The sequence below is a fragment of the Ursus americanus genome, chromosome 8 (genome assembly GCF_024610735.1).
Source record: "Ursus americanus isolate L20-20 chromosome 8, mUrsAme1.1.p, whole genome shotgun sequence".
Taxonomy (NCBI): Eukaryota; Metazoa; Chordata; class Mammalia; order Carnivora; family Ursidae; genus Ursus; species Ursus americanus.
The window spans coordinates 72,335,279-72,348,645 of NC_142134.1; the positions used below are offsets into that span (position 1 = coordinate 72,335,279).

The following is a 13,367-nucleotide window of genomic DNA, read 5'->3' on the forward strand; positions in this document are numbered from 1 at the left end:
CAAATCTCAGTCATGTATGACTATAACTCGATAGCACCCTCCAGTTCTTTGGTTGTTGTCCATAGGGTCCAGCTGATCCAAAAATTCAGTTTGTGTCATCCTGTCATCTTTATAATCCTGTATGTGTCTAGACCTTTGAGCCTTGCTGGGCAGTCAATGTAGATTGACACTGTATGTTTTTAAGAAGTTTCCAGTTTCATTTGGGCTCCAAATTCCATTTGGCAAAGCTTTCTCTTACATTCTTCATATTCTGGAACTGTAGTAACACTTTCCTCAAGCTACAGTCTTCACAGGTTTTATTTTCTTAGATGCCATCACTTTCCTTCTTATTCTACCTCACCCTTCTCTTTCCCAGCCTAGCATTTATATCAGCATCTCTCCTGTTTTAGAGGGAGAGATGTACCCTTCTCTGGCTATGGCTAATTCTCCCCCATTTCCTAGAATTTGTTTCTTCTGGATCTTTCTCCTTTAATCATTAGTTACTCTTTCTTTGGTGTGTGTACAGCCTTTCCTCCACTGGTTATTTTTTGGATTAATAAGTGAAGTCTCTCCCTTCCATACTTTTATCCTTTCCTACGCTTCTGTTAGGTTAGCAATCCTCTTAGACCCTAATTACTCTTACTGCCTTTTCCTATGCCTAGCATCTAAAATGATGCCTGACAGTAGATATTCAGTAAATATTTGATTATATTAGATTTTAAATCTTCTAGTTTTTGTCTACTCACATATAGTCAAATGCTTTTGAAGATTTTAACAGTATCTACTAATAGTGTTATTATTTCTTAATTATAGTTGGTCTTGGCTTGGTTGCTGCCAGAGTCTTCGGCATCTTGATCTGTCTGGGTGTGAAAAAATCACAGATGTGGCTCTAGAGAAGATTTCTAGAGCCCTTGGAATTCTGACATCTCATCAGAGTGGCCTTCTAAAAACTTCTACGAGCAAAATTACTTCGACTACATGGAAGAATAAAGACATTACCATGCAGTCCACCAAGCAGTATGCTTGTTTGCACGATTTAACTGACAAAGATATTGGAGAAGAAATGGATAATGAGCACCCCTGGACTAAGCCTGTTTCTTCTGAAAGTTTCACTTCTCCGTATGTGTGGATGTTAGATGCTGAAGATTTGGCCGATATTGAAGATGCTGTAGAATGGAGACATAGAAATGTTGAAAGTCTTTGTGTAATGGAAACAGCATCCAACTTCAGTTGTTCCTCCTCTGGTTGTTACAGTAAAGATATTGTTGGACTAAGGACTAGTGTCTGTTGGCAGCAGCATTGTGCTTCTCCGGCCTTTGCATATTGTGGCCATTCGTTTTGTTGTACAGGAACAGCTCTAAGAACTATGTCAGCACTCCCAGAGTCTTCTGCATTCTGTAAAAAAGCATCAAGGACTAGATTGCTTAGAGAAAAAGACTTAATTTACTCTGGGAGTGAAAAATCTGATCAAGAGACTGGACGTGTACTTCTGTTTCTCAGTCTGTCCGGATGTTATCAGATCACAGACCATGGTCTCAGGTGAGTAATCAGTTGGAGAATATTAAGAAATGGACATGTTCACATTCTCAAATGGAATATAAAAATTTCAATCTAAGTCATTGCTTTTAGCTGATTTGTTTAACCGAAAGAGTTAACCAGAATCTGTCCTTCAAAGCATTAGAACAATATCACATATCAGTCCATTTAAGTTGTTTGTGATATGTGGAAGAACATTAAGAGTTCATTTTTTTTTTTTTTTTTTTTTAAGATTTTTTGTTTGTGTTTCAGAGAGAGTGCATGTGCGGGTTCAAGGGGGGAAGGGCAGAGAGAGAAGCTGACTCCCTGCTGAGCAGGGAGCCAGATGCCCAGGCCTCTGGGATCTTGACCTGAGCCGAAGGCAGACACTTAACCGATTGAGACACCCAGGCGCCCAGAACATTGAGTTTAATCAATACTTAGCAAATGCCTACAAATTTTCTAAGGTTCTTTAGTGGATGAAAAGATAATTAAGATAATAATTTTTCCCTCAGTGGCTTGTAACAGAGAAGAAAATAATGTGTACCATATTCTCTTGCTGTGTATTATTTGTGTATACTCTTTAAGGGACGTTGAATAAAGATTCTGTGGGGATCAAAAAGGAGAGAAAGAGAGAGAGAGACCTCTCATTCAGTTGTAGTAAACGATCAGGAAATTTAATGAGGAGGGGTGCCTGGCTGGCTCAGTCACCAGAGCATCTGACTCTTGATCTCAGGGTTGTGAGTTCAAGCCCCATGTTGGATATGGAGGGAGCGCCTACTTAAAAAAAAAAAAAAAAAAAAAAAAATTGAGAGGACAGTGAATTGAATCTTGAAGAAAAACAGGATTTTGATAGGTGGCAGTGGGAGAAGACACCATTCATTCTAAGCAGTGGGGATTCCTTGAGCACACAGTACATGCAGCAGTAAAGCGCTGTTACAGTTGCTGTTAGGTTATTTTGTTGTTATGGCTGTTCTCAGCATTAATCATGTGCAATAATTATCTCATTGTCTTTGATAGGAACTTTTGGAAAATGTTTACATCTTTTCTCTTTTACCCTGTAATAGACTTGAATTTTATTAAGGTTCTTTAATAATGGGGTGCTAAACATGTTAAACAATGAAAATTCATCCAGCATAAAGCCTAATACTCCTCTTTTCTCATAGGTATGATCTTTAGCAGATTAAGTTGGATTCAATAGGGAATGTTTAGAGACGTGGTTATTCCAGGTTGGTTGTAGTGAAGGATACATACTGGGTGATAGTGGGATATAAGCTTATAAAAGTAGGTTGGTGATAATTAAGTGGAAGGTAGAAAAGCAGAAAAATAGGTTTTGTGATTTGTTTTTTTTTTTTTTTGAGTATCCTTCTATATTCTTTCTTTCTTTCTTTTTTTTTTTTTTTTTAAGATTTTTAAAATTTATTTATTTGACAGAGAGACAGCCAGCGAGAGAGGGAACACAAGCAGGGGGAGTGGGAGAGGAAGAAGCAGGCTCCCAGAACGCCGGGATCATGCCCTGAGCCTAAGGCAGATGCTTAATGACTGAGCCACCCAGGCGCCCCTACTATATTCTTTCTTTAAGAAGTGAGGTCCTTAAAAAACATGTATTTCAAATGTACCCCACATGGTTTAATAATTTACAAAAATGTTGTTTGCAGTTAAAACTTAAATAAAGTCCTATTTTAAATTTACAGAAAAGTTAGCCAAAAAGGGATCTTTGTTAAGGTTTTTGGAAAGAAAATCATTCTATACTAATTTATTGGCATTAATACTAGAATTTGGCCTACTAAAAATCTTTAAGGGATGTAGAATTACACTTATTCTTTAATCATTTAGTTTTTTCTTTTCTCTTTTTAACTTAGAATGAGTCATGATTTTATATGGGGGATTTTTGGAAAATGCAGAATGTCTGTAGAAGTAATTTAGTGCCATTATATAGCCTTAAGTTTTACAAAAAGCACAGTTGTATTGGAATTGAATAGCCAGAGTTTGGTCTTTTAGTATGATCTACTTGTACTGGCTTTTTAAGTTATAAAGAGACTACATGGGAGAAGTTCTATATTTTATTTTCTCTTTTTTTTGGGTCATTACAATCTTTAGTAGATTAAATTGATCTCTTTCTTCCTAGAGCAAAGAAGGGTGGAGTTGAAACATTCATTAGCCCAGAGAGGTAGCTCTTCTCAGCAGCTAGATTCTATTACATGTTTTATAGGACCCACTTGGAGCTCTGTTAGGTTGTGTGTTCTTATCCAGAATGTTGGAGAAAATACCATGGTTCACTGACTTTGGGGCCAGACAGACTTGGTGTAGGTTGATACTGTTTTTTTTCCTACATAACTGGCTTTGTCTAAAATACTTAGCCTGAGCCTTACATAAAATGAATAGGTGACACACAGTAGATTTTCAGTAAGTAGTAGCATCTACTTAATGTAATGATTGTTTAGTTATCTTTGATATGAGCCTTTGGAAATTGACTACATGTTTTCTCTTTTGCCCTTTAATACGGTTGACCCTTGAACAACACGGATTTGAACTGTGTGGGTCCACTTATACACAGATTTTTTTTTTTTATAAGTATAGTGCAGTGTTGTAAATATATTTTCCCTCCCTTATTGATTTTCTTTGTAACATTTTCTTTTCTCTAGCTTACTTTATTATAAGAATGCAGTATATAATACATATAGCATACAAAGTACACGTTAATTGAGTTAGTTATGGGTAAAGCTTCCAGTCAGCAGTAGACTGCTATTAAGTGTTGGGGAGTCAGAAGTTACGCTTGGATTTTCTGTTGCGTGAGGTGGGATTGTTGGTGTGCTTACCTCCGCCTTGTTCAAAGGTCAGCTGTAGATTTGAGTATTACCAGATCTCTTTAATAATCAGATGTCAGATATGTTATACAGAATTTATCCAGCACAAAACCTAAGACTTCCCTGCCATTATAAAAGATACTTCATATGAAATTATTACAAAAATGTTTTAGAAGTCATGTACCAAGAATGTTTTCCCCGGAGGTAACTGCTGTTACTATGGTTTGACTGCTGTGCATCATTCCATTTGTTTTCTTTTTGTTCAAACTCAAAGGCATAGATGGTAATTAAAGCAATAGAACGTAAAAGACAACCATATTCTCATTCCTTTTTAAACTAATTAATTATGTTTTTATATATGTATTCCTGATCTGGTTTTAGTTGTTTTTTAATGTAACTTGGTTTTAAAGTAAAAGGAATTTTTTGTTCAGTTTAAAATTTAAAACCTAATAATTCATTTTCCAATACCAGTATCTTTTTCATTAGCACTATACCTTATTAAAGCTTATCTGTGGCTCTATTCAGTTGCGTTTTTTTCTTTTTCTTTTTTTTTTTTTCAGTTTTATTTCAAGTAATCTCTATACCCAATGTGAAGCTCAAACTCACAACTCTGAGATCAAGAGTTGCATGCTCTTCTGACTGAGCCAGCCAGGCGCCCCTCAGTTGTGTTTTCTTTTCTTCTTAATTTTTAATTTTTTCAAGTTTAATTAATTTAATTAATTTTACTTTTAATGTTGTGGTGGTTATTTATTTATTTTTTTTTGGAGGAGATATAAAAAGGTGATTTTATTAAAGCATAGGGACAGGACCCATGGGCAGGAGGAGCTGCTGCCACTTTTATTGTTTTTTAAGTAGGCTCTGAGCCCATCCTGGAGTCCAACATAAGGCCCAAACTCACAACCCTGAGATCAAGACCTGAGCTGAGATCAAGAGTCAGACACTCAACCGACTGAGCCACCCACGTGCCCCCAATTGCATTTTCAACATGACCAGTTTTACTGTTCTAAGAATGCAATAACAAATGCAACCTTTTGTAATATTTCAGAGCTGCATTGATATCTGAGCAAGTGGCAGTTTTCCTGTTTTCTTAGTTTTGTTGGGATATTTTTAAATAAGCCAGAATTTATTAAAAATTCTGTATAATTAGGGGCGCCTAGGTGGCACAGCGGTTAAGCGTCTGCCTTCGGCTCAGGGCGTGATCCCGGCGTTCTGGGATCGAGCCCCACATCAGGCTCGTCTGCTATGAGTCTGCTTCTTCCTCTCCCACTCCCCCTGCTTGTGTTCCCTCTCTCGCTGGCTGTCTCTGTCTCTGTCAAATAAATAAATAAAATCTTAAAAAAAAAAAATTCTGTATAATTAAAAATTGATTTCAAAGGGAGTCAGAATTTTAATGAATATAATTAACCGGTATCTTCATTTGTTTTCAGTGAAAAAGGATTTAGAAACTTCCTGGTAAGGTTTGGAAAATGCTAGGAGGGGGCATATTTCATCTAAAAGCAGAATTATAGAGGGGACGGAGGTGTCCAACTGGGTGATGGACAAAGGAGGGCATGTGATATAATGAGTACTGGGTATTATGTAAGACTGATGAATCAATGAACTCTATATCTGAAACTAATAATACATTATATGTTAATTACTTGAATTTAAATAAAAAATGCAAAAAAATAAAAGCAGAATTATAGAGCTTTATTTGAATGTAAGTTTCCATCCTCACTTTCCTCCAAGGCAGGAAGTGAATTACTAAGTGAAATTTGAAAAAAGCATGAAAGTGATTTTTAGTCATTATTTCACAGTATGATTTTGGCACTTACTATTAATTTTGATATTATTCTTAGAAATAACTAAATAAAAAATTTGTTGCTACTGGGAATAGAACTAAGTTACATTTTTGCCTTATGGTTTTTACAAGTAGTGGTGAAGAGTTTGTATATGAGGTCTCCTTGAAATGAACACTTTGAGTTTGAATTTTTTTTTTATTCATTTTAGAGAGAGAGTGAACGCACGGTGGGGTGGGGCAGAGGGAGAGGGAGAGAGAGTCTTAAGCAGACTGCACTCACTTAGCGTGAGCCCCAGGCAGGGCTTGATCTCATGACCCTGAGATCATGACCTGAGCTGAAAGCAAGAGTCGGATGCTTAATCAAATGCACCACCCAGGTGCCTCTGATTGAGTTTGAATTTAAGGAAGAATTAAATTTGAAAGCGAGGAACCATACAGGAACTATCTTATCTGATATCATTTGGACTACAAGCTAACTGAAAAAGTCTCCAATCTGAGTGCAAATGACCTTTTTAGTCAGTTTTCCTGAAGGAATCTTTCACCTACTACATGACTTGCTCTGTTCTAATTGCTAGAGATCTAGGATAAGTAAGACAGATTCCCTGTTTTCATAGTTTATAATCTAGTGGTAGTAATATAGACAGTAAACCTGTAATATAAGACATTTCTGAAGGAAAGTAAAGTTAGTTTATGGAATAGAGAATACGTAGAATGCTCCTTCATATTTGATAAACAGGAAAGGCTTTGAAAGGAAGCATTTTTTGAGTAGAGATTGGAATAAAGTTAGTGCATTTTATGTGCATTTCTTGGGACAAAGGCTAAGGAAATAAATGCAAATTTAATTTTTAAAAATAATTCTTTTTATATTCATTATGTTGGTTTAAAAATTACTTCAGTTTGGGGCACCTGGGTGGCTCAGTTGGTTAGGGGTCTGACTCTTGATCTCAGCTCAAGTCTTGATCTCAGGGTTGTGAGTTCAGGCCGTGACCTGGGCTCCACACTGGGTGTGGAGCCTACTTAAAAAATAATAATAATAAAAATTATTTCAGTTAATCAGTTACAGTAGTAACTACAACTGGTGTCAGTAGGTTTAAAAACAAGACTCACATGTGCATACAACAGTATATGGGAACAGAAGTGCTAATTGGGAGCTTTCATTCTGCATTAGTCATTATGTTCTATTTAGGGATGGGGTGGCATGAGTATTGGCAAATTGGTTATATGGGGCTTGTTACAAGAGCATTGACTATAAAAATGTAGATTGAAAATCAAGATTTTTTTTTTAAGATTTTTATTAGGGTGAGAGAGAGAGCCAGGGGCGGGGTGCAGAGGGAGAGGGAAAAGCACACTCCCCACAAAGCAGTGAACCTGATGTGGGCATCAATCCCAGGACCCTGGGATCACGACCTGGCTGAAGGCAGACGCTTAACTGACTGAGCCACCCAGGTGCCCCGAAAATGAGTATTTTCAAGTAGATTGAAGCCATAGGGAACAGATAGTGTCATGTGTATAGTCTTAATGCAACATTTTCAGGTTTTCATAGGAATGAAATAAATCTTGTCCGTTATTGGTTAAAAATAGCCTCTTATTTAAATTCTCAACCTTCTGCTGTTTATTTCTTTGAACCCAAGGCAACTATTCTTTTAATCTTTTGCAGACAGCATATATTGTTAGGTCTTTTTAAAATTCTGCCAGATATTCTCTGTCATTTAATTGATCTCCTTAGGCCATTTGCATTTAACATAATTATTGATATGGTTATTTTTATGCCTGTCATCTTGTTATTTGTTTTCCTTTTGTTTTATCTTCTTGTTTTGTCTTTTCCTGACTTCTTTTGGATTTATTAAGTACTTTTTTAGTATCATGTTTTATTTCTCCTGTTGGCTAGTACCTCATGTATTTAGTGTTAGCTCCAGGGTTTGTATGCATTTTTTAAAGTCATTGTTTACTAATCCCATCATTATCATTTATTGGTCTGTTTCTATTGATTGATTTTTTTTTCCTGATTCTTTGAATGTCTAGTATTTCATTTGATACCAAATAGTGTGAATTAAACATTGTTGAATTCTGGGTTTTGTTCGGTTTCTTTAAAGATTACTACTTTTGAATCATTCCCTGCTCTGTAATATTTCTATAACTTGTATATATTTCTGTAACTTTTTTTTCTTATTGCATGTATTGTCAGTACTTTGTTTAATGTTTTTTTCCCTAGTTGAGGGCAGAACCTGTATTTTACTCATCTTGCATTTTACTGTTCAGGCTTGTGCCTGACATACTTGGACATTGGTGATAGAAGGTAGATAGAATGATCTTCCTGGAATGCATTTTTTTAACTTGTTATTACTCTTCTATCTAAACCTTTCAGTGAGTTTTGTTGCACTTTGGTTAAGTCCAAATTCTTGGCCCTTGCTTACTTCTGTAGTTTATATCTTGTTATCTTCTTAAATCTCTAAATTTTTACTTGGTCACATCCTCACCCCTGCCTAAAAAAGACAACGAACAGGTAAATGTCACACACACAGCCATCCTTTCTCTAGCCATACGCATCTCTTTTCTCTTCCTTCAAGGCACCATATTTCTCATCTTTAGAATTTGTATTTGCTCAGTCTGTAACGTACCTTTATTGGCTAAGTTCTTTTCATTTCTGTCACAGTTTAAATGTCCCTGCTTGGGGTGCCTGGGTGGCTCAGTCGGTTAAGTGTCTGCCTTTAGCTCAGGTCGTGATCCCAGGGTCCTGGGATGGAACTCCGCGTCAGGCTCCCTGCTCGGTGGGGAGCCTGCTTCTCCCTCTCCCTGTGCCTGCTGCTCCCGCTGCTTGTATGCTTTCTCTCTCTCTGTCAAATAAATAAGAAATCTTAAGAAAAAAAAAAGTCCCTTTTTATAAAAAAGGAAACCTTTTTGGACTTCCCTCCTCCCCCCATCAGTGCCCTTCTGTATGTTCCCAGGAGACCATCGTATGGTATTATAAATTGCATGTTTATTTTTGACTTGTTTGATTTCCCATTAAGCTCAGTAAATGCAGTGACTGCAAAGTGGTTTCTTCAGGTACACTATGAAAAGAAGTTCTGTATTCCATGCAGTCTGTCCTCAGTGTGCTGAAAAGTCTTTTTTCTTTTTTTTTTTTAAAGATTTTATTTATTTATTTGACAGAGACAGCGAGAGAGGGAACACAAGCACGTGGGAGCTAGAGAGGGAGAAGCAGGCTCCCCACTGAGGAGGGAGCCCAACGGGGAGCCTGATCCTAGGACTCTGGGATCATGACCTGAGCTGAAGGCAGACACTTACAACTGAGCCACCCAGGCGCCCCTGAAAATTCTTAAATTTTAGGAAATGGAGCAGTCTCTGCATTGAAATTAGCTTCCGAGTTCTTCAGACCACTTTTTCCCCCCCAGATCCACTTTTTTTTTTCTTTTTCTTTTAAGATTTTATTTATTTAGGGGCTCCTGGGTAGCTCAGTCGGTTGAGGGGTCCCAGTTTGGATTTTGCCTCAGGTCATGATCTCAGGGTCATGAGGTCAGACTCTGCACTCAGCTGGGAGTCTGCTTGAGATTTTCTCTCCCTTTGTGTCTCCCTGACCCAGTTCACACATACACTCTGTCTCAAAGTGAATAGATAAATCTAAAAAAAAAAAAAAAAAAGATTTTACTTATTTAGAGTAAGAGAGAGTGTGCACATGAGTGGGGAGAGGAGCAGGGTGAGGGAAATAGAAGAGAATCTTAAGCAGACACCACATCGAGCATGGAGCGGGGTGCCAGGCTTGATTTCTCGTGAGATCCTGAGATTATGACCTGAGCTGAAATCAAGAGTCCACTTAACCGACTGAGCCACTCAGGTGCCCTGAGACCACTTTTTTTTTTTTTTAAGTAGACTCCATGTCCAGGGTGGAACCCAACATGGGTCTTGAACTCAGGGCCCTGAGATAAAGACGTGAGCTGAGATCAAGAGTCGGAGGCTTAACCGATGACTGAGCCACCCAGGTGCCCCAGACCACTTTTTAAAAGCTGTTTTATTTCTTACTGTGAGCTGTTCAGCTTTATAGGGAAAAAAAAAAAGAATTAACTTTAAACCTTGAACTGTGTTCCCTTAAAAACTACTGTCTCTAACTGCTCTGGCCCAGTCAAGCCACGAGGTCCTAAACTGCCACTGTTGTTAATTTGAAATCTGAAGGGATGGATCAAGGAAATTTATGATTAAACAAAAATCAGTTTAAATTTTTGTCAGTCAAAATGTAAGGGCAAGTATGCATTTAAATCTCCCTTGGGGCTTGGGGTTTTGATAAATTGTTTTTATTTTTTTGAGAATTACTTATTTGAGAGAGAGGAGAGAGAGTGAGGAAGAGCAGGGGGAGGGGCACAGGGAGAGGGAGAGAGAATCCCAAGTAGACCCCCCTGCTGAGCACAGAGCCCACTGTGGGGTATGATCCCAGACCCTGAGATGACCTGAGCCAAAATCAAGAGTCAGATGCTCAACCAGCTGAGCTACCCACATGCTCTGATAAGTTGTTTTTAACAGATCAATTTCTTCTTTTAAACGTGCAGTTACAAAACTTTAAAATGTCCGCTCCTAGTCTTTGCTAGTCAGCAGTCCTTCACAGAATATATAAATATTTCCATGGTTTTTTTAAATCTCAATTAATAGTTATTATACTTTTACTTCATGTCCCTGCATAATCATGTTAATTTTTTAACTAAACTTACTGTACTGTTCTCTCTTGACATCCCTTTTAAGATAGACTGTTCCAGTTTTCACAGTTTTGCTGTTTAATATTGCTTTACATACTGTACAGAAAATTGATGTTCTCAGTTTTGTTCTTGATACTTTACAGCTCTGCCATTGTCATTTTAGCTAACTTCTCATTTTATGTATTTATATTGTTTTTATTCTTCTAGGATATGCCATTAGGTTTCCATTTTTACTGACATAATAATTCACTTACCATTAAGCTCATCCTTTTGAAGTATACAAATCAGTGGTTTCAGCAGATTTACAAGGTTGGCAGGCATCACCACTGATTCAGAAACATTTTCATCAGACCATAAGGAAACCCTCTACTCTATAGCAGTTCTTCCTCACTCCTCTTTGCCCCCAGCCCCTGGCAACTACCAGTCTGCTTTCTGTCTCTGTGCCTGTTCTGCCTATTTTGGATATTTCATATAAATAGAATCATACAATATGTGGCCTTTGTGTCTGGCTTTTTTCACTTAGCATGTTTTCAAAGTTCATCCATGTAGTGGCATGTATCAGTACTTTATGGCTATATAATGTTTACTTATCCATTCATTTTAATGAATTGAAATTTGCGTTGTTTCCACCTTTTGGCCATTATGAATGATGCTGCTATGAATATTTGTTTGCAAGTTATCACGTGAACATATGTTTTCAGTTCTCTTGGGTGTACATCTAGGAAAGGAAGTGTTGGGTCATATGCTAACTCTAACTCTGAGGAACTGCCAAAACTTGTCAGTAATTTTCTTGATAATTTTCACTTAGACAGCTTGTGGGAGAATGAAGATTACAGTTCCAACATTCAGTACTTCTTCTAGGATTTGAGTTGCTGTAATGTTCTTATAAAGAGAAATTTCATAGACTTGTTTATTGAATGTCCTTAGGAAAAAATGTAAGTTTTTCTCAGTTAAAGGTATTGCTGCCTAACGATGAGGTTAGTTATCATGTTTTATAGAAATTCTTGAATTTCCTCGTTACCAGATTGAAAGAGTTGTTAATAGTGGTCCAGTAGGTCATAGAAATATGTAAATTTTCATAGATTAATATATTCTAATTGTTGGATTGCTTCTCTTACAGGGTTTTGACTCTGGGAGGAGGGCTGCCTTATTTGGAGCACCTTAATCTCTCTGGTTGTCTTACTGTAACTGGTGCAGGCCTGCAGGATTTGGTTTCAGCATGTCCTTCTCTAAACGATGAATACTTTTACTACTGTGACAACATTAACGGTAATGCCTTTTAATAATGAGATAATTTTGAAGGAATGGAATTAAATTTTTTTGACAGTTCTCATGATTCTTAGGGTTTCTGTTTAATTTCTACATTTCTAATTACCAAACTTTTTTACTTTCAGAGATAATTCTTTACATTTGATAAAATTTAAAAATCATGTATGTTTTCATTAATTAGCTTCTATAAAGGTAAGTTTTTCTTTCAGATAGGTATTTCAAATGTATGTTCTGCCAGATTTTTGAGATATGTAATAGTTTAACAAATTCTAAAATGGCAAGTTGTAGAAATACAAAAATTCTTTTTCTTTCTTTCTTTGAGAGAGAGAGAGAGAGAAGGAGCAGTGGGGAGGGGCAGAGGTGGGGGTGAGAAGCAGACCCCCTGCTGAGCAGGGAGCCCAATGCAGGGCTTGATCCTAGGACCCTGAGAATGTGACCTGAGCCAAAAGCAGATGCTTAACCAACTGAGCCACACAGTCAACCCTAGAAATACTAAAATTCTTACAAAATTTTGGGAAATTCTTCCAGAGTGATATAGCATTCATTAACAATTTAGAGGCATTGATGCTCTAGATATACCAATTTCTTAGGGATGATGACTCCCGTTTTCTTGTAACACAACTTATAAAGATGCAATAGTTGAGAAGGGAGGACTTTGGTAATGTGAACTTCTTGGGGATCCTGAGTCTGGGTTCAAATCAGTCTCATGGACGATTGAGGTAGGGGGGTGTGTGGTATTGGGGAAGAGGCTGAGATGCTTTAGACATGACTAAAATTCCTGTAATAGTTTGGAGATTGATTCCTAAACCTACTTATAACAATCATTGGATGAGTATTTATTGATTGTTTTGTTTCTTAAACCTATCCCTACCCTGCAGTGGTCTTGTTGCATTTGTTTTTTCAAGGTACATTCAGTGTCCTTTTGGGTTTTTGATAGTCACTGGTAGAGACTGAAGTTTCTATTAGCATAAAAAGCTTCTCAGTTACTAGTAAACAAATTAGTGCCTTGTATTTATACTGGAAAAACATTTACATGGTTCAGATTCTACTATGCACTTGTCTTTTTACATCATATACTGTTTTCTTTGAAAGCCTGAGTCATCTTAAGATAACAAGAAGATCACCTGTTTGTCTCAGGGAGAACAATTGAAAGGAACCAGGAAGACTGGAGGAATGGTCTCTTTAATGACATACCTGTAGGCAGAGAAGTTAGCAACTTGCTATTTCTGGGAGATAGGTTTTTCTTAAATACATATAAAGAGACAGAGGATGCAGCTCTTCTATTTCTGGCATCAGATGACCTCCCTTGTTCTTGAAGTTGCAACACCTAAGTAG

General features: G+C 37.2%; 1 protein-coding gene across 4 annotated transcripts in view; it reads left to right on the forward strand.

The window, feature by feature from the left end:
* Positions 1 to 13,367, forward strand: part of FBXL5 (F-box and leucine rich repeat protein 5) — a 53,758-nt gene that overhangs the window by 34,454 nt on the left and 5,937 nt on the right. For all 4 annotated transcript variants that reach the window (XM_045771424.2, XM_045771425.2, XM_045771422.2 and 1 more), the window contains 2 exons: positions 793 to 1,518; positions 11,884 to 12,032. In XM_045771424.2, the coding sequence (XP_045627380.1) occupies positions 793 to 1,518; positions 11,884 to 12,032 (875 nt within the window). The remainder of the gene's footprint in view (positions 1 to 792; positions 1,519 to 11,883; positions 12,033 to 13,367) is intronic.